General features: G+C 43.5%; 1 protein-coding gene across 1 annotated transcript in view; it reads right to left on the bottom strand.

The window, feature by feature from the left end:
• rras2 (RAS related 2) overlaps window positions 1-22,598 on the bottom strand; it is a 96,185-nt gene that overhangs the window by 16,501 nt on the left and 57,086 nt on the right. Inside the window, exons 2-3 of the mRNA XM_063012743.1 lie at window positions 12,969-13,056; window positions 10,266-10,368 (exon numbers count right to left, since the gene is read on the bottom strand). Of these exons, the coding sequence (XP_062868813.1) occupies window positions 10,266-10,368; window positions 12,969-13,056 (191 nt within the window). The remainder of the gene's footprint in view (window positions 1-10,265; window positions 10,369-12,968; window positions 13,057-22,598) is intronic.

Genomic DNA, 22,598 nt, shown 5'->3' on the forward strand with positions numbered 1-22,598 from the left:
TGGTCTGTGTAGGTAAAGCATGAAGACCACTGTTGAATGAGTGTGGTCTTAAATTTCCCTTAGAAAACACTGCATGAAAAAACTGTCATTCTACTGTGCTAAATATAGTCACATGGGTTTGGAAGTACTTCAGAAAACCATTGTCATTTGAAACAGTCCATCGCTGCATCAAAAGGTCCATGAAGGCCCCACCTCGAAACTTACAGGAGTTGAAGGATCTGCTGCTAACATCTTGGTGCCATATACCACAGCACACCTTCAGGACTCTAGTGGAGTCCATGCCTTGATGAGTCAGGGCTGTTTTGGCAGCAAAAGGGGGACCAACACAACATTAGGTCATAATGTTATGCCTCATCTATGTGTATTCCATTTATGCATTTTTTTCTTTTTTCTCCAATCTAGTCAAATCCACTCACCCAGTCGTATCTGCTCTACTGCTGCAGACCTCTATCCTGACCATGGAGGGCTGCAACTAACACGCACCCTGCCAATTCAAAATGTAATTTGTTGTGCATGATGAGATGCTATTTTACCCACGAAGAAGATTGAAGAGTGATTATTTAGGTTACTGTACTCTCTCTTTGGCTCGAACCAGTCTACAATCTATTCTCATGTGACCCCTCTCATTAACAAGCTGTTCCTGCCTGCAGAATTGATGCTAACTAGATTTTTTTGCACCATTCTGTGTAAACTATAGATGGTTGTAGTGAAAATCCCATGAGATCTGCAGTTTCTTTGACAAATCAGCCTGCTAATAAGCTCCCAAATATACCACAATAAAAAAAACACATCTTGCATGATCTAATAAGAATCTGACTGCTGGGTTAATTAAAAAAATATGTTCATATACACTATATTGCCAAAAGTATTCGCTCGTCTGCCTTCACACGCATATGAACTTGAGTGACATCCCATTCTCAATCCATAGGGTTTAATATGATGTCGGCCCACCCTTTGCAGCTATAACAGCTTCAACTCTTCTGGGAAGGCTTTCCACAAGGTTTAGGGGTGTGTTCATGGGAATCTTCCAGAAGTGAGGTCAGACACTGATGTTGGACGAGAAGGCCCAGCTCGCAGTCTCCGCTCTAATTCATCTCAAAGGTGTTCTATCGGGTTGAGGTCAGGACTCTGTGCAGGCCAGTCAAGTTCTTCCACACCAAACTCGCTCATCCATGTCTTTATGGACCTTGCTTTGTGCACTGGTGCGCAGTCATGTTGGAACAGGAAGGGGCCATCCCCAAACTTTTCCCACAAAGTTAGGAGCAAGAAATTGTCCAAAATCTCTTGCTATACTGAAGCATTAAGAGTTCCTTTCACTGGAACTAAGGGGCCGAGCCCAACTCCTGAAAAACAACCCCACACCATAATCCCCCCTCCACCAAACTTTACACCTGGCACAATGCAGTCAGACAAGTACCGTTCTCCTGACAACCGCCAAACCCAGACTCGTCCATCGGATTGCCAGACGGAGAAGCGTGATTGGTCACTCCAGAGAACACGTCTCTACTGCTCTAGAATCCAGTGGCGGCGTGCTTTACACCACTGCATCCGACGCTTTGCATTGCGCTTGGTGATGTAAGGCTTGGATGCAGCTGCTCGGCCATGGAAACCCATTCCATGAAGCTCTCTACACACTGTTCTTGAGCTAATCTGAAGGCCACATGAAGTTTGGAGGTCTGTAGCGATTGACTCTGCAGAAAGTTGCCGACCTCTGAGCACTATGCGCCTCAGCATCCACTGACCTCGCCGTGTTTTACGTGACCATGAGTTGCTGTCGTTCCCAATCGCTTCCACTGTTATAATAACCACTGACAGTTGGAAATTTAACAACTGGACTTGTTGCACAGGTGGCATCTAATCCAAGAGCAATCCATTCTTTCACTAATGTTTGTAGAAGCAGTCTGCATGCCGAGGTGCTTTGTTTTATACACATGTGGCCATGGATTTGGATGGGTGAGTGAATACTTTTGGCAATATAGCATATACAATGTCATCTGTAATAAACTTAAATTGAAATATTCTATTTGACATTTACTGAACAACATGGTTGGTGCAAAACACTCTGTTGGGAAACCACACAAGGTAGAATCTACTTTCAATAATCTGATTACTGGGCTGAAATCAAGTGACTATATCATACATTTATCTTTAGTAATCACTTTATCCTGATAAGAGCTGCATTAGTTCCCAAACACAGGGCAGGAATACACTCCGGACAAAATGCTAATCCACTGAGCACAAAGCATGTCCACTTTTTTACTCAATTACCCAAACCTAGAAGCATTTTGGAGCTGACAATCCACAATCTGCAAGGTTTGGGGAGCAAAAACATTTTCTGTGTGGTTTGATCACCTGGTGTCGTGCCGTCCCAACACTACTTGTGCTGTGCCACTGTTACCCCTTTTCCACCGACGCGGATCCGGTTCCGGTCCAGTTCGCAAACTTGATTTTGAAGACAGTGAACTAGCTCTCTAATCTGGCACCACAGGATACTTGGTTTTTCAGTGCGAACCTTTATATCATCTGTGGGTGCGTCACAGTGTGTGCTTTCATATGAGAAGCTGCTAAACAGCTTTGGCGTTAAACTTTCATCTTTAAATTTTGAGCCAGTTTGCCGCTGATATTCTATAAGAGATGAACTGTGTGATATGACGTGTTAAAAGCGACGTGGACAGTATGAACAACGCTTAACGTGAAAAATAAAGTGTAGCGTGGCTTGTTGTACTAAAACAATGACCGATGAATTTGGGCAGTACAGAGCACTTATAACCAGTACGTAAAGCTTTTTTCGACTCTCCTGAGAAGCGGATTCTCAGATACATGTGGAGCTTTTAGAGTGGATTTGATGGTTATTTCTAGGGATGCATCAATACCATTTTTTCCCAACCGAGTACGAGTACAAGTACATGTATTTTTGTACTCGCCGATACCGATACCTATTTAAAATGATGCAATCTGGAGCATTATGGAATAGTGTAGTTTTTAGTGTAAAATAGTGCAGTGGAACAGTTGCTTGGGTTGCCATCACTAATTGTAAAAAAAAAAAAAACACCGCACAGACATAATTGAGAAAGCTTCTGACAAGCTAACGTTAACGTTCATCATTAATAAACGCACGTGATTAACGTTCATCATTAATAAACATTTGCATGTGATTAACGTTCATCATTAATAAACGCACGTAATTAACGTTGTGCACATCATACATGCGATGCGATTCTGCTGATTGAAATATTTACTTTAAAAAGATAATACAGTCCGATCCCATCTGAGCCGATTCTATCAGCACATACAGTACATTCGTGGTTCACCTCGGTAAATCGTAAACGACTCTGAGTCGGCTCCCGCTCTGTGGTAATAACCAGTATAATTAAGCCTGAGCTTTATCAGGTAAGCGAGTCACACAAAATGTTCTGTAGTAGTTGGTGTTTATTTACAACCGCAACATTCATTATAACAGTAAACACGGAGAATTGACTGAGAAAAGAAACTTATGCTGCGCTTAAAATGAGTCGACTCCTGTATCGACACTGTGAACAGAGTATTGAACACAAACACGTCCTATAACACTTGTAATATAACAAACGCTTTTGTAACCGGTTATCTTCACTGTTTTTGAAGGTTTTTTTTTGTCAAACGGAACTAAATAACATTAAACGTGCGTGTTAGCGTGGTCAGTGAGAATAATTCAATCTGACCTCCCGTGGGTGAAAAATGAATTGCTTTAGTTTTAGAAGTAAAAAAATCTCGCAATGTCACGCCCCCCGGTCAGGCACTCGCGCCCCACAGGTTGAAAACCCCTGCGTTAACGCAGCAACGTGCACTAGGCACAAGGTATCGGATGTTTAGTATCGGAGCCTCGTTTGCGAGTGCGAGTACGAGTTAATGAGCGCTGTATCGGGCTAATACCCGATACTAGTATCGGTACTCATACATCTCTAGTTATTTCACACAAATGGATGTTCGTGTCGTGGAACTTAAGTGACGTTTTAATGCTCAAGCCGACCGCTGAGAAAATCGGCTATCTGCGCTGAGGGTCGCGGTGAGAGCAAAGTGCAAAACGCTTCTCACATAAACGAACTAAAGAAAACAACAACTGCGACAAACACGTCTACATCTTCTTATTAACAATAGCTGAGCGATGCTTTTTGCATAAAAACGAACATCTGTAACAACAGCACAAATGCTCGCACATAATCTACCCGCATTTTGTGATCCAGAAAGATGTGTGCAGAGAAGAATAGTGCTCTACTAAGTGCCGCCGTTGCATGCAGCAGCTTTAAAAAAACGCCTTCCACCATCGTTGCAAGCAGTGGTACCACCAGCGCACTGTTCTGCTGACCACCACTGATACAAACAGCAGCATTATCGGTGCTGTTGGTATTCAAGGAGCAGGTTTTAGTAGTGCTACAAGCTGAGCTCCACCAGAAGTGTACAGGCAGCTGTAGCTTAACGGTAAAGGTACTGGACTAGTAATTAGAAGGTCGCTGGTTGAAGCCCCACCACTGCCAGGTTGCTGCTGTTGGGCCCGTGAGCAAGGTCCTTAACCCTCAATTGCTCAGACTAGGTAAAAAGGTGGATAAAGGTGTCTGCTAAATGCCAAAAATGTAAATGGTTCCTCCAGCACTGCCGGCAGCAACCCCACTGATGTCAATGCCCTGCTGGCAAAGGCTGTCCTCGGCATTAGCAGTCCCGGCTTTCCACACTCCTTTGCCTCGCCGGAAGCAGCTTCCACCATTGCTGACAGCGATATCTCTTTTGTCCTCACCTCTCCAGAAGTAAGCTTCACTGCTGATTACAGCGAGGTGGGGAGTATCAGAGCTGATTGGAAACATTAACAAAAATTGTGCTGTGTTGAAGTACGCACCCTCTAACCCTCACGATGTCACCCCTGATACACCACTGAGCTGAAGCAGGGTCTGGGCAAGTCTGCTGGGGCTGTGGAGATCCAGAGCACATCCACAAGGAAGTTCTCTAAAAGAGGTAAACTGAGTCTTGGCTGCCCCACCAGCCTCCCCCAATTTCGGAAACAAAGAACTGGGTTATGGTGAATATACAAGGGGGTACACATCAAGCTCTGATGGACTTTGGTTGTACCCAACCCATGAATAGAATAGAATAGAATAGAATAGAATGCCTTTATTGTCATTGCACAGTGCACAACGAAATTTTTTGAGCATCTCCTTGACGGTACATGTATGTACACACAGACATATATATACACATGTATTTACAAAATAAACATATACACATCTAGATACAGAAATAAACGTGTGGTTTTAAGAACTTTCCAGAAAAGAAAAGAAGAAGAAGGTTATTGCACGGTCTCTATAAATTGCACATTATTTCCTAGGATGTAAAGTTTGATAGTTTAGTGTTTTTATGGCGGAGGGGTAAAAGCTTTTCAGGAGTCTGGAAGTACGGGCCTTGATACTCCTATAGCGCCTACCAGAGGGCAACAAGGAGAACAGGTTGCAACAAGGGTGAAATGAGTCCTTTATGATGTTTGTGGCCCGACGCAGGCATCGGGTTTTGTAAATGTTCTCTAGTGAAGGCAGCTCAGTGTTGATGGTTCTCTGAGCTGATTTGATTACCCTCTGAAGAGCCTTCTTGTCAGCCTCAGAGCAGCTGGCATACCACACCAGAATGCCATGGGTGAGTATGCTTTCCACCGTGCTGCGATAGAAGGACACCAGTAGCTGCTTGGACAGGTTGGCCTTTCTTAGTGTCCTTAAAAAGTAGAGCCGCTTCTGTGCTTTTTTCACTAGAGAGGTGGTGTTGGTGGTCCATGTGAGGTCCTGGGAGATGTGTGTGCCTAGGAATTTGAAATTAGACACTCTCTCTACTGTGTTTCCTCCGATGTCTAAGGGTGTAGGTTCCTCTCTCTGTCTCCTGAAGCTGATGACCATTTCTTTTGTTTTAGAGGTGTTGAGTGCCAGGTTGTTAATGGAGCACCATTCAAACAGTTTGAGGACTTCTTCCCTGTAGGCAGACTCATCTCCATTCTGTATTAATCCAATTACAGTGGTGTCATCTGCAAACTTGATGATTGAGTTTGTGCTGTGGGTTGGTGTACAGTCATGGGTGTAGAGGGAGTAAAGAAGAGGGCTCAGCACACAGCCCTGTGGAACTCCAGTACTCAGTGTCAGAACAGGGGAGAGATGGGCCCCCATCCTAACAGACTGTGGGCGGTTTGTTAAAAAGTCCTCAATCCACCTGCATGTGTGCTGGCTGACACCCAGGTTTAGCAGCTTGGATACCAGTCTGCTGGGAATAACTGTATTAAACGCAGAGCTGAAATCCACGAACAGCATCCTCACATATGTTCCCTGATGTTCCAGGTGAGTCAGTGCCACGTGGAGAGCAGTGTTGATGGCGTCTTCTGTTGACCTGTTGCCTTTGTAGGCAAACTGATGTTGGTCCAGGGTGGGCGGGAGTGAAGACTGTATGTGCTTCAGAACCAGTTTTTCAAAGCACTTCATCACCGTGGAGGTGAGAGCCACCGGTCTGAAGTCGTTCAGGCTGTTGATTGTGGCTTTCTTTGGAAGAGGCACAATGGTGGCAGACTTGAAACATTTAGGGACAGTGCAGTGGGACAGAGAGAGGTTGAAGATGTTTTTGAACACCTCTGCCAGTTGATATGCACAGTCCTTAAGTACCCTCCCTGAAATTCCGTCTGGGCCGGTCGCTTTCCTGGGGTTCACACTGCGGAGCACTCTCCTGACATCCTCTGTACTCACAGTAAGTGCTAGGCTGTCAGCAGTTTGCAGTGGTGCTGTCCTGTTCTCTGCTTCCTCCACTGCAACCCCCTCAAAGCGTGCAAAGAAATAATTCAGTTCCTCCACTAGTGAGTCACTGCTACTGGTGATTGTGTTTTTATTGCCTTTGTAGTTTGTGAGGTGGTGGATGCCTTCCCATTCATGCCGGGGGTTGCCATCACTGAAATGGCCCTCAATCTTCAGCCTGTACGCTGCTTTTGCGTCTTTGATGGCTCTCTTCAGGTTGGACCTGGCAGTGCTGTAAAGTTCGCCATTTCCCGACCTGAAGGCTGTGTTGCGGTCCCTCAGTCGGCACTTAACCTCCCTGGTCATCCATGGCTTGTTGTTTGGAAAGCATCTGATGCGCTTGTCAACAGTGACATTATCCACACAAGACTGTATGTAAAACAGGACAGTGGATGTATATTCCTCTATGTTTTCTTGTGCAAATAGGTCCCAGTGAGTGCGCTCAAAACAGTCCTGGAGTTGAATGGAAGCTCCTTCTGGCCAGATCTTGATGGTTTTCACAGAAGGCTCTGTTCTGCTGATGATGGGTCTGTATGCAGGTGTGAGAAAGAGTGATAGGTGATCAGACGTGCTTAGGTGGGGGAGGGTGGAGACTTTATATCCCTCCTTGATGTTACTGTAAACATGGTCCAATGTATTTCTGCCCCTGGTGGCGCATGTCACATATTGGTAGAATTTGGGAAGGACAGTTTTCAAATTAGCTTGATTGAAGTCTCCTGCTATGATGAAAATCCCTTCAGGGTGAGCAGACTGCAGTGTGTTGATCGTTGTAAGCAGTGTACTTAATGCTATCTTGGTGTTAGCACTTGGAGGAATATACACAGCAATGACAATGACGATGGTGAACTCTCGCGGCAGATAAAAGGGTCGGCATTTTGCTGTAATGTACTCTAAATCAGGCGAGCAAAGCTTCTCTATGATGGTAACATTCGTGCACCACCGATTATTAGAGTAAATACACAGCCCTCCCCCTCTGCTCTTACCGGAGGTTTTATTCTTGTCGCTCCGGTGAGCTGTGCGACCCGCTAGTGTGATAGCTTCGTCGGGAATCTTGGAGTGAAGCCAGGTCTCAGTTATTATCATTAGCGAGCAGTCCTGCACAGATTTCTGAGCTGCAATCGTAAGTTCCAATTCTCCCATTTTGTTGCTGAGCGATCTTGCGTTGGTTATGTATAGGCTGGGAAGCGCAGGCTTGTGAGGAGCCTTCTTTAGTCTGTTTTTTATTCCAGCCCTGCAACCTCGCTTCTGTTTCCTCTCTCTACGCCGCTTGCGTCTGCGTCCCGGTATGGTGATCCATGGAGATCCCGCTGGACGCACGATCTCTTCTGGGATGTTTTCATGTTGGTAGTTCCTGATAAAATCCAACTCTTTACATAAAATCCCGATCTTTAATAGATCCTGTCGTTTGAAGCACCAAAGCCGGATTGAGTCCCTGTCTCCCTATGGACTAATTACCCAGGGTTTTGGCAGCTGACAGTGGACATTCTACTGAATGGGTCCTGGAAGGCAGAATGCTACTGGTGCTTTGGTCGACCAAGACAGGGACTGGACAGCAGAAGACACAAAGAAGAAAGGATTTCATCCTGGAGCAGTCACAAGATAACAACCTGAGGTATGCCTTTGACCAGGTTGTGACCATCACTGGCGAGGTGGTGCAGCCAGGGGTCGCCCTAACCTAATAGCACTTTCTCTTTATTCATGACAGGTAATATACTGTAGAATGGGCCGAGACACTCAAACAGGTGAAGCTGTGATCCAGCTGTTGGTTCCAAACAGCCACGCTTCACTACAACCCCATGGCAAGACACCAAGGGATGTATAAGACACTGCATTGACTAATGGCCCACTGCTATTGGCCAGACATTAACAGTGATGTACAACCCCTACATTTACTTTGACTTTTATTTGATTGCAGACAGGATGAACCTGAGATATTTCATGTTTTGTCTGCTCAACTTCATTTCATTTATTAATAAACATCCATTCCTGCATTTCAGGTCTGCAACACATTCCAAAAAAAAAGTTGGGACAGTAAAGCATTTACCACTTTGTAATGTTGCCATTCCTTTTCACCACACTTAAAAGACATTTTGGCACCGAGGATACCAAGTGATTTAGTGTTTCAGCTTTTATTTTGTCCCATTATTCCTGCAAACACGTTTTTCGTTTCAAAATTCTCCACACATTCACTATTGGGGACAGGTCAGGACTGCAGGCAGACAGTACCCGTACCCGTACCCTCTTCTTCCGCAGCCATGCCTTTGGAATGTGTGCAGCATGTCGTGTTGAAAAATGCATGGACGTCCCTGGAAAAGATGACGTCTTGAAGGCAGCACATGATGCACTAAGATCTCAATGTACTCTTCTGCATTAATGCTGCATCACAGAAGTGTAAATGACCTTTACCAAGGGCACTGACACAGCCCCATACCATGACAGACCCTGGCTTTTGGACTTGTTGCTGATAACAGTCTGGATGGTCCTTTTCGTCTCTGGTCCGGTTTTTTTCCAAAAAAGACCTGGAATGCTGTGATGGTCCATCCTAGATGCCTCTGAGCCCAGAGATGTCGACGCCGCTTCTGGACATGGTTAACATAAGGCTTCTTTTTTGCACAGTAAAGTTTTAAGTGGCATTTGTGCATGTAACTCTGTATTGTAGAGCTTGACAAAGGTTTGCCAAAGTAATCCCTCACCCATGTGGTTATATCAGCTATTGTTGAGTGGCGGTTCTTGATGCAGTGCCGTCTGAGGGATTGAAGATCAGGCGTTCAGCTTAAGCTTGCACCCTTGGCTTTTACGCACTGAAATTCCTTCAGATTCCTTGAATCGTTTTATAATATTAAGACTCAGCCTTTCCTGGATGCTGCTTCAAACCATGATTACAATCACCTGTTGACATCACCTGAGTTTCCATGTGAGCAGTTTGGCATGGATCTCCTAAGTCACTTATTTCTGGATAATTAGCTTCAGGCAGTACAAAACACACATTTTAAGGTAAATATCGCCAACTAGTCTGCTTGAAGTTAAAAATATCACCAGCTAGAAGAAAGCACTACTCTACTGACTTTCAATCTCAGGTGGTGTATGTACGAAAGGGCACAGAGCAGGGTAATGTAAACAAAGTTAGGAAGGCAGGATTGTTTACAGCAAATACAAAAAAGTGCCCAAACAGGACGCGGGCACACATAACACACAGGTTCACGTGTGTATACACACCAGTACCTAAAGTCTTTACACAACACACCTCATTTGAAACAGGGCATAGCAGTGAAAACGAAACACTGCTTACACATGAGACAAACGGGCAAACCAGTCAAAATGAAAGTCAAAGAAACCATGTGAGACGGAGGGAGGGAGGCTGTGAGACACAGCAAAAGTGAAAAGAGAAACAAAATAAGAGAAATAAAAGAGAGGAAAAGGGAAGGAGAGAGTGAGAGTGAGTAAGAGCAAGAGAAAGAGAGAGAGAGTAGGTTTGCTCACCTGCCCCGGTCTGTGACAGAGAAGACAAGTAGGAAGCCCTCCCCTGTCCTCATGTATTGTTCTCTCATGGCCCCAAACTCTTCCTGCCCGGCCGTGTCCAGAACTGACACACACACACACACACACACACACACACACACAACCATGTTAGACACTCACAGAGCAAACGTTCTGTTTTTGCTGTAGGTAAGTTATACAGTGGTACCTTGAAACTCAACATCAATTGGTTTTGGGACTGGCGTTGAGTTTAAAAGGTGTTGAGTTTCAAGGTAATTTTTTCCCATAAGGATGTATAGGAAACCTGTTAATGCGTTCCATGGTCCCGTGGACTTGCATATATTTTAGGCTTATGTAAAATAATGGGGTTGTTTTTAACACTTATACTCTGAAAAATAACACAAATATAATATAAAAACACTGAAATATAAAGCTGATCCTTACAATTTCTCAGCACCCCGAGCTGTAACACAAGTTTAAAAGTGAAACAGGAGGAAAATCCAGCTAAACACAGATATATGTGGTGCTTTCAGAGTGGATTTGATGCGGTGGGTTATTCCACACTTGCAGATTCGTCTCATATTCGCACTGTGATGACGTATTACCGCACCGCTCAAGCCGAGCGCTGAACCAAGCGGCTGTTCATTGTTAATTTGAAATAAAATAAATACATTTTTAAAAAACACGCTGAAAACGTTGACTTTAAGGGGAACGTTGAGTGTAAGGGTACAAATTTCTCGACGAAGGGCGTTGAGTTTAGGGTGTGTCGACTTACAAGGTACCACTGTACTAAACACTAGCAGGATTGAAGTAGGTGAGAAACAGTATTTTAAAATGAAGAATCTTATTAAGTTTGTCTTCCACTGGTGGGAATCTTGATTGCTTTTGATGAGGGTATATTCACCTGCCTCAAATCCCCTCGGATGCTTGCGCAGTCCCTCGACCCCTTCTTATTCGCCCATGAGGCCGGTTATCGCACATTTACATCTACTTACAATTATGACAAATACAATTTGAGCAATTGAGGGTCAAGGGCCTTGCGCAGGGGCCCAACAGTGACAACTTGGCGGTAATGGGACTTCAACCGGCAACGTTCTGATTACTAGTTCAGTACCTTAACTCCTCTACTTCTGTACAGGCGCCTTACACAGCATTTGAAGCCCCCACCCACCCAATTAGTCCGGTCTTTTCCACCCAGCAGACTGGTGGCCAATTATGTCTGCTGCAGGCACTGCCAATTGTGCCCGCTAGGGGGCGCCAAGCCGACCGGTAGCAGAACTGAGATTTGAATTCGGGGAGTTCAGAATCCCAGCGCTGGTGCACTAGAGGAATATCCCTGACCCTTGACTTTTTGTGGAATAGATTTTGTTTGGATATATTTGCCCATTTTTACCCATTGATCTACACTGACGTTTTTAAAATGTACAATTTTTAAATCAAAAACTGAAATCTCTTAATCACAAAAGTATTAAAAAAAAAATTTCAGTACTTTGTAGAAGCCTTTTTGGAAACCGTGGAAGGTGAGACTGTTCCTTCCTTGGACCACTGCAGACCGAGAACACCCTACAAGAGCTGCAGTTTTGGAGATGCTCTGACCCAGTCATCTAGCCATCACAATTTGGCCCTTGTCAAACTCGTTCAAATCCTTACGCTTGCTAATTTTTCCTGCTTCTAACACATCAACTCTGAGGATAAAATGTTCACTTGCTGCGTTATATATCCCATCCACTAACAGGTGCCGTGATGAAGAGATCAATCAGGGTTGTTCACTTCAGCTGTCAGTGGTCATAATGTTATGCCTGGTCGGTGTATATGGGATAGCGCAATTTATTACTGCACCACTTTAGCGCACTAATGTTGTAAGAAAGTGCTTGATGATACTAGTGGCATCTCTGTAATTTGATTAGCATGTTTATTTAGCCTTGTTGCATAGAGATTTAGCATAACATTTTTTATTTACATTTTCAGCAGACACTTTTATCCAAAGCGACTTACATTACAGTCTGAGCAACTGAGGGTTAAGGGCCTTGCTCAAGGGCCCAACAGCAGCAACCTAGCAGTGGCGGGGATTGAACCAGCAACCTTTGGATTACTAGTCCAGTACCTTAACCACTAGGCTACGGCTTGCCAGTCTTTATGTTAATCTTACTGCTACATTATACTTTTTAAGTAATAAGCATATTGGCTTGTTGATATAAAACCATCAAATGGTCAGTTTTTGTTTAAAAATAATTGGCATGCCTATCTTATGCTACATACAACCAATATTTTTTTATCTTCATTCATCTACCACTCTTCCATTTTCCTCCCAATCTAGTTGTCTAAAAATTTTTGTCTTATTGGAATTTTAAGAGAGACACGCTATGCCCTTCAGATCATCCATCACTAATAATAGTCAGCAAAAGGAGCAACTGTATTTTTTTTCATTATTTACAGCCAAACATGCCTTTGTGGATGCCTAGCCATGTCAATAACACTGCCTGAGATTAGAACTTGCGAGCTCAGGATCCAAGGGGTAGTGGGTTGGCGCTGGAGGTCCCATGTGCCAACCGAGCTCCTAATGAAAATTTTTTCCAATGCATTACAATGAGGATTGTGGAATCTGATATTGAATCAAGGTCATCTCAGTCATGATCAGCTCATACAACTGGAATTAGAAAGTCATGTAATAATTGCGACATGCTGAAACTGCATACAAACACTTACTGTCAAGCCGAGCTGCTCTCTCGTCGATCACACACTGCTTCGTGTAGGAGTCTTCGATCGTGGGATCATAGTCGGTGACGAAGTAAGACTAGAAAACAAAAGCACACCAAGAACCAAAGATGCTGTCACTATTTTAATTTTATAAACCATCTGAATATTACTGTTATGAACTGTTAGCTTTGATTACTGAACTTGTCAAGGTACCCTCAAAAAATCTAGAGCAGGGGTGTCAAACTCACGGCCCGCGGGCCAGATCCTTAAACGACTGTACGACTGTTGTGATGGTTCGAGTCGTTACAGAGATGAACTTATAATTTAATGGGACACCTGCGCCTTTAAGTGCGCGGGTAGTAATGTAAACAATAATAATAAATAAAAATAATTATCTTGCAGTATAATGCCAAAGCATCGTCTGTAAGTAGTGGCGTTTATATCTCAGTTGTTTGTAAATGTTTAGTGAGTATATCACAGCGTTTTAGTTAGAAATTTACCGTAATTAAATACAGTTGTTACCGTTACTATAGCAATTAGTATCATTACACAAAATGCTAACTCGTTAGCGCTATTTTACGTTTGGTTAAATCTCATATTGTACCAGATGTAACACTTGACTACAGCTGTGTGCTTGTACTGTATTAAGTTCTTTATTGTTTTTATTGTTTGTATTTTTACTTCATTCTGGTGCACACAGTGTATCACACAGCTGGGAAGCAAATAAAACCGACTGTATTCTGAAGAGAGCTGTCTGTCTGTCTGTCTGTCTGTCTAGCCGAGCAAGGGGGATAAACTATTAGAGAGGGAAGAACAATTGTCTTAAAATACACTGTAAAATCCTACATTAACTGCATCTCTCAAAATGCATGCTGATTTTGTGACCTGCAAAGTGACACATCCCGCCAGTAGATGATGTTAAGAAATATTTACACATGATCCCAAAATGTACAAGAAGATAAATAAGAAAATTAAGCAGAAGGAGGAAATGTAATGAAAATGAAAACAAGTTTGTGCTTCAGGAAGAGAAAACGGTGCGTCTCTCGTGTTATGAGGCTGTGTCTGTGGTAAAGGAGGACAATAATGTAGCCTTTAAGAAAAACAACAGACTGCAATCACAGCAGAATACGTTACAATCCTCCCTTTGAGGGCCACAATAATGCTGATGTGGCCCTCGGTGAAAATGAGTTTGACACCCCTGATCTAGAACAATAATAGGTCACATTGACATGTAAAAATGTAAATAATACACACTATTTAGCCAAAAGTATGGGACGGACCTGACCATGAGCTTGTAGGACATACTGTTCCAAACCCATTTACATTAATATGGAGTTTCCAATTATGTTGGACAAGAGAGCCTGATTCCCAGTTAATGTTCCAATGTAATTCCAAAATAATTCTGCTTACTTTTAAAGCCCTTCATAGCCTCACACTTCCTATCTTAGTGCACTTCTTCACCCTTACTGTCCCAACTGCTTTCTTAGACTTGCGTCTGTATATAGCAGGTCTTTTAGTTCCATATTTACATGTTTACATTCAAGGCAGGCTGTGCTGTGTATTGTAGCTTCCATTAATTCTATTGTGGCACTTTTCTTAAAAAATCCATGAAATCTGTGATTTTTGAAAAAGGTCTGTGCAAATAAGCACATTTAGTAGGGCCCTACATATAGGTAATGCGAGCACATAGCTAAAAGACCAGCAGCTAAATAGCACAATAAAACAGTTCTCTCTCTCTCTCTCTCTCTCTCAGTAATTCATTAAACTTTACTGACAACACAAAGGCCACAGACATTGTATGTCTCGCTTGAAGAAAAGATAAATGAAAGTAAACTCCAGTGTTTTTAGTCTAAACAGTGCACAGTCCCAAGTGTCAACAAGGCAGCACACCAGTCTGACAAATCCACAAGCCAGGAATGCTAATGCTTCATGCACTGTGTAATGTGTCTGATAAAAACTTGGTGTTAAGATTTCTGTTAGATTTCAGTTGTATAGATCTGCAGGCTGGGTGGCACAGTGGCTAAGTGGGTAGCACTGTCGCCTCACAGCGAGAAGGTCATGGGTTCGATCCCCAGGTGGGGCGGTCCGGGTCCTTTCTGTGGCTGTGTGGGTTTCCTCCAGGAGCTCCGGTGTCCTCCCACAGTCCAAAAACATGCAGTCAGGTTATTTGGAGACACTGAATTGCCCTATAGGTGTATGCGTGTCTGCCCTGCGATGGACTGGCGCCCCGTCCAGGGTGTTACTGTGTGCCTTGCACCCATTGAAAAGCTGGGATAGGCTTCAGCATCCCCCTGCAACCCTGATTGGATAAGTGGTTAAGAAAGTGAGTGAGAGTGCAGGCTTATAATAATTCTACAGCTTAGATTTAAGATTAAAACTGTGATGAAATCTAAACTGCTTGTGGGGCCTGTATGTAGACGCCCGAGCGACCATACTGCCACTGGCGATTTAAACCCTGAATCCTAGTGGCAAATTATTTATTTATTTTTATTTATAGTTTTTGGTCATTTTCCAAATTTTTTAATGTAGTCGTTTTTCTCCAATTATTAATCGCCACTTGTACTACCCTGGAGGAGAGCCACAGCCCCCTCCCTTAAAGCCAACTGTGTCTGGCGAGTGCTAATGCGGATCAACCCTGTGTACAGAGAGACACACCCTGATCAACGCACTCCTTTCCCACCCCTGTGCAGGCGCCATCAATCAGCCAGCAGAGGTAGTTACAATTAGACCCTCTCCGGCTTACTACTACCCCACCCCTATATGAACAACAGGTCAATCGTTGTTCATGTGGCCGCTCAGCCCAGTCGGATGGCAGAGCTGAGACTCGATACGATGTATTTGAGATCCCGGCTCCAGTGTGCTAGCGTGTGTTTTTACAGCTGTGCCACCTGAGCGGCCATATGTTTTTGTTTTTTTGGAAAGATGATGAAGGTAATACGTGCAGAAGTTTGTTCCCTGTAAAAAAAAAATTGTTCAATAATAATAATAATAATAATAATAATAAAATAAACTCGTCGGGTCGAAACCCAGCTCTGCCATCCGGCTCGGCTGGGCGGCTATATGAACAACAATAGACTGGGATAGGGACCTCATAACTGATGCAATTACAACCTCTGCTGGCTGATTGATTGCGTCTGCCGAGAGTCAAGGAATAATCAGGGTGTTGCTCTCTGTTCACAAAGCTGATCCGCATATAAACTCGCCTTGTGCAGGTGAAATGAGGCAGTCAGCTATTGCACACGTGTCGGAGGGGGCGTGTGTCAGTTCACTCTCCTCAGTCGTGGCGGGGGTGTGCACCAATAAAAAGGAAGAATAACGCAATTGGGTAAAAAAAAAATTAAACACGCTAAAAAATCGAGAGAAAGGGGGAGAAAATGCATTAAAAATTAATAATAATAATAATTCGAAATAGATAAATAAATAAACCTGAGGTGAGGTTGGTGCTGCGTCCCAAACTTCATACTATCTGTTTAAAACAGTAAGTTTAAGGCAGTTGTAGCCTAGCGGTTAAGGTACTGGACTGGTAATCAGAAGGTTCAAGCTGGTTCAAGCCTGACTACTACCAGGATGCTGCTGTTGGGCCCTTGAGCAAGGTCCTTAACCCTCAATTGCTCAGACAGTATACAGTCACAGTCGCTTTGGATAAAGGCGTCTGCTAAATCCCGAAAATGTAAATGTTTACTGTGCCGCTGGCTGCCACACAACCCCAAAACATAGTAAATGCTAAACAGTCGTAGGACTTTCTTTATATCAAATGCTGTTCATTTTTTATTTCAGACATACTGTAAGGTTCTGTGGCGTTTGTGGGACTTACCACTCTTCCCCGACGTCACAGGCCTTACAGAGCAGTACGGAGCTAGGCCTTTAATAATAGGCCAGCTCGTTAGGGCGAACGACCTGCAGCTGCGGCTCCCTTATTTAAGGGCACGCCGCCTGGCTGCAGGCGTCGCACCTTCTGTCTTGTTTGCTCCTTTTGTTTTGGGCACTGCGGTGTCCGTGGGGACTGCTGACGGCTCCCCCACGCTTCTTTTGTAGTTCTAGAGGTACCCCCGGTGGCATAAGGCCATCAGGGTGTGTAGACCGCAAGGTTGAGGTAATTAGCTTTGCTTTACCTTTCTTAGAAGTAGCGTGGTGCGATCCCGTGCAGTCCTCGAACTGCTTTTTTATTTTCTTCTTAGCATTTAGCTTTAGCGGGTGAAGCCAGCCCCGTGAGACGGTGCTGGAGCTTTCACCGCTTTAGTCTGCTTATTGAATCTAGCTTGTGGGTTCTGCAACCGTGGGGTGGCGACGCCGTAAAACGCTCGGTTGGTTCGCCAGCAACCCCGGTTCAAATCTGCAGTAGAAGCTTGATCTCTAACCTGTTCTCTTTACCTTTTTCTCGGACAGACTGACTGCAGCTGCGGCTAATGAAGGAGCCTTCTGTTCCCCCCGAACTGCACCAGAGGTGATTTCGGGGGCATCCTCTTCCTAGTGGTCCATTGGGTTCTGGAACTGCCTGGTGGTGATGCCGCCAAGCGCTCGGCTACAACGCCACTACCCAGTTCCCCCAACTGGTTTAAGCTGAGCTCGAGTGGGTGCCGCACTGCCTGATGGTGAAGCCGTCAAGCGCTCGGCTATTACGCCTTCACCCGGTTCGGATCCACGTTTGTGAGCTTAACTAGCCAACTAGGATTTTCTCTCTATTCTCAACGCGCACTAGCGCCTTTAGCGCATTGCGCCACTCGCTTACCCCCGCTGCAGTAGTGCGCTGGTAACACGCCCGGCGCTCCCCTGAGCGACCGGGGTTCGCGTCCAGCGTCCTTTAGTTTTTCCCCTTTTTCTTTTGTTCTTGCCTGCAGCATCCAGCTGCGTCCATAGGGGTTCTTATGTTTGTTTTTGATTTCTGTTTTGTGTGTTTGTTATTTTTCATTTAAAAAATAAAACTATTATTTCAATTTAAACCTCCACGCTTGAGTCCTTTCTCTCCCCACGTAACACATACTGCTGGTGATGTTGACCAATGAGTAAAATTTACAGCACTTGTTTCCGAAATACCTTTAGCTTATCTATGTGCTGTTTTGCATACTGCTTACTTTTCTGATAAGGTCGTAGGGAAGGCTTTCCTCCTATGATATGCTGGTCATGTCATTAGCAACTCTGCACACTAGAATGATGTACCAACAGCCTGTATTAGCTAAATCATTCGTTTGGTTTTTCGCTGTCATTTAATTGCTTTGTCTTTCAGGCAAACATTCAAATAGAGCTGAGCGGTATATCGCAAATATCGAAAGGTTATCATTTGAGAACGTTTAAAACAGCACAAAAGCACTGTGCTGCACACTCTCTTTCGCGAATGAGGGATAAAAACAAGTCAGAGAAATGACTCTTTACAAACGAATTAATCATTTGAATCGAATCAGGGAGCTGTGCTCTTATCTATGGTAACGATTCATTTGTTTTGCTCCCTGTATTTCAAAGCAAGATATGCTATTTTTTTGCATTTCTCTAATGCAGGGCTCTAGACTAACGTTTTGCACTGGTTGCACTGGTGCGCCTAACTTTTTTTCTTAGGTGCACCAGCACAAAAGTTAGGTGCACCCAAATTTTCGACCGCATCGCATTTAACACCGCAGTTTTACAGGTTCACTTTTTTTTTTTTTTAAATCACTGTCCATACAGGCAATATTGACTTGTAAATAACTAACAATCTGGTCAACATGGCCTCATCTGATGATCTGTTTGCTGCTGCCTGCCACTAAAAGGCAGTGGGGAGAGGGGACACTTGGGCAGTGCATTTATCGCCACATGTAATGTTTTATAGATGCATTGGGCTTTTTCAGCCTTTCAATTCGAAATGTATTAGAACGAGTCACAAATATACTATTGCCGGCCAATGTCTTCCCATGCTCTTTACAGTTAATTATAGTATTATAGACTAATTATAGCACACTTATGTGTGTGTATATCTATTTACAGTATGTGTGTGAGTATATTTAAAATTATATGTATATGTTTGTGTGTGTGTGTATGGGGCTCTAGAGTGTTAGAGTGTAATCTTAAATGCAGTGCATTATACAGTATTATCGGTTTTACTGTATCTTTTACACAGATTCCCAAAATCGCTTGCGGTGCACTCACTGCGTATTTTGACTACATGTATTGTAATATATTATGGTCTTTTAGTTATTTTTATATTTTACTTAACGAAAACATTGTCGTGTTTTTACTTTCACTATCGCCGCACTTTACCGCTAGCATTAGCCCCTTGCTACTGTAGAGGGTCGGCTCACCTAGCCGCTGTCCGGTGGGGATGCTGCGGGTCTTTTGCTGTGCGGTGGTGGAGGTGTGGGAATAAAGGCACACGACAGGGTAGAGTCACTTTAACTGTTTAGTCAGGACTTAAGTGAGCGTTACGACACTTTACACCGCCGAGCTCCAGAACCCGAACTTCCATTCTGGAACATCCGGCAAGTCTCATATACAAAACTAAACTTACTGCAGAACGTCCGAACGCACGTGTATAAACCTGGTGCTGCATTCTGATTGGCTGAGCTGAATGTCGCTCACATATCACCGCTACAATATTGTCCCGCCCTTCACCATCTCTGATTGGTTTAGACCATGATATTGGCCTAATGTGTGTCTGTTGTTTTTTTTTTGTTGCACCATTGAGAAAATAGGTCGCATGTGCGACCAAATTGGTCGCACTCTAGAGCCCTGTAATGTGTCATTTAGGTGAGCTGGCAAAAATAAAAAAAAACTCTCTCTTTATTGGTTGTAGAGGTATAAAAGACAGCTTGGTTAACAAATTACCAGTTTTAGCTTTTAACCGCGAAAGCCGAGACAATAAATGATCCGTTGAATATGGATATATATATTCTGGAGATATTCTGGAAACAAAAAGGAAAACATTTACAGAAAAGTGGATTTTATTCCTAATGTAACAGCACACGGGTATAGATTTGGTCTCAATTTGAAGAAGCTCAGGTAAGCAGCGGTTATGATTTTATGCTGCTGTATGGATGATCTGTCGGGATTTTTTTGATGCTCATTTATCTGAAATAATCGAGATATAAGCTTTTTAGTCATATCGCCCAGCCCTACATTCAAACAGTTCTTTCTTTTCTAGAAATCACTTTTCCAGAAAGTACTTTTATATAAAAAGCCTGGGAACTGCATGCAGGTGATATCTCTCTTGGGGTATGTCCGAAAACCTAGTGAGTTGCCTTGTTGCCTACTGCCTACCTAAGCAGTCGCCTAGGTAGAGTGGATTCTAATAAGACATCGAACTTATGAGGCAGGTTTTTGGACGCACTACTTGGACAGCGATTACAGCAGCACAGTTTAGCATACTAAGCTAACACAGTTAGCTTTAGGTCATTTAAACCAATGGGCCGAGGCAGCACAACCCGCTAACATGCCACCTAACATTTCGCTCCATGTACCAAAAATTTTAAACCAAAAATTGATTTACAATTTAAAAGAACTCCATTTGTCAGCCATATTAATCATTTTTTGTGAGAAATTGTGCCGAATGCTGTATGCTGGGGAAGCATCAGATGCTCCCTAATCATTCAGTCAGTTCACAGCTTCAAAATAAGGTACCTTAGTAGGCAGCATTTTAATGTATCTAAGAATTTAGACACTCTTCTTCTCGGGAGAAAAATGCCATGTAGAGAGCTCACTAGCTTTTCAGACAGACCCTTGGTGTAACCGTTTACGGATCTTGTTTAAATGAACACAGGTGGCAGAGCAAACGATGCCAGCAATGTACCACCTGTGTCCTATTTCAGATTTTGCCCTCAAACTGTAGCGCAAGTTCATGATCATAGTAAGTGGCTGATTCATTTTTGGGGGGCTGATTCCTGCCTGAAAGACTCCCCTGCTGAGAGGCGCAACCTCATCACACCCCAGTGTGTGTGTTCCGAGAAACAACCCCATTTCAGAGAGTGCAAACCACAGCTTTCTCCCTTATGAATAGATCAGCTATGTACAAGGCTGCATTCAACTTGTGTTTGAGTTCACTAGTGTGCCAGAGCCAAGCAAATGTCAAACAAGGGTTTCTCATACAGAGACAAAAATGTCAGACTGTTCCGATTTCGGCACATTGTTTCTTTTTATAACCCCAAATTAGAAAAAGTTGGGACAATATGGAAAATGCAAATGAAATAAAATGCAGTGTTCCTTACATTTACTTTGACTTTTATTTGATTGCAGACAGGATGAACCTGAGATATTTTTTGTTTTGTCTGAAAAAACTAAATAATGATGTGATTCCAAACATGTGATGTCAACATGTAATTGTAATCATGGTTTGGTACAAAAGCAGCATCCAGGAAAGGCTGAGTCTTTGATGAGCAAAGATGATCAGATGATCTCCAGTTTGTCAACAAATGTGTGAGAAAATGATTGAAATGTTTACAAACAATGTACCTCAAAGAAAGATTAGAAGGGATTTGCATATTTCTCCCTCTACAGTGCATAATATCAGTAAACCATTCGAGGAATCGGGAGGAATTTCAGTGCGTAAAGACCAAAGGCGCAAGCTTAAGCTGAACACCGGTGATCTTCCATACCTCAGACGGCACTGCATCAAGAACTGCCACTCAACAATAGCTGATATAACCACATGGGTGAGGGATTACTTTGTCAAACCTTTGTCACGCACTACAATACAGAGTTACATGCACAAATGCCACTTAAAACTTTACTATGCAAAAACAAAGCCTCATGTTAAATATGTCCAGAAGCGGCGTCGACTTCTCTGGGTTTAGAGGCATCTAGGATGGACCATCACACAGTGGAAATGTGTATTGTTGTAAGATGAATCAGCATTCCAGGTCTTTTTTGGACCAAATGGACGCTGTGTGCTCCGGACCAAAGACAAATAGGACCATCAAGACCGTTATCAGCAACAAGTCCAATAGCCAGGGTCTGTCAAGGTATGGGGCTGTGTCAGTGCCCTTGGCAAAGGTCATTTACACTTCTGTGATGGCAGCAGAAAAATACATTGAGATCTTAGAGCAACATATGCTGCCTTCAAGACGTCATCTTTTCCAGGGACGTCCATGCATCTTTCAACAAGACAATGCAAAACCACATTACAAAGGCATGACTGTGGAAGAAGAGAGTACGGGTACTGGACTGGCCTGCCTGCAGTCCTGACCTGTCCCCAATGACCCCGTACTGTTGCACATCTTAACACGTGTTTGCAGAAAGAACAAGACAAGATAAAAGCTGAAACACTAAATCGCTTCGTATCCTCGGTGCCAAAACGTCTTTTAAGTGTGGTGAAAAGGAATGGCAACATTACAAAGTGGTAAATGCTTTACTGTCCCAACTTTTTTTGGAATGTGTTGCATGAAGTTGAGCAGATAAAACATGAAATATCTCAGGTTCATCCTGTCTGCAATCAAATAAAAGTCAAAGTAAATGTAAGAAACGTTTTTTTTTATCATTTGCTTTTACCATGCTATCTTAACTTTTTCTGATTTGGGGTTGTAGTTTTCAGTCAGAACAACATTAACACCCTTTGATAAAATCACACAATGACCTGCTGCATGATGTGCCAGGGTGTACCAATCAAACAGTGTTAGCCAGTTTCCATGCCAGCAGGGTTAGTCAGCGTCTACCGTCCTGCTATTACAGTGTGCGAATCGA

This window comes from Trichomycterus rosablanca, chromosome 17 (genome assembly GCF_030014385.1).
Source record: "Trichomycterus rosablanca isolate fTriRos1 chromosome 17, fTriRos1.hap1, whole genome shotgun sequence".
In the NCBI taxonomy this organism is placed as follows: domain Eukaryota; kingdom Metazoa; phylum Chordata; class Actinopteri; order Siluriformes; family Trichomycteridae; genus Trichomycterus; species Trichomycterus rosablanca.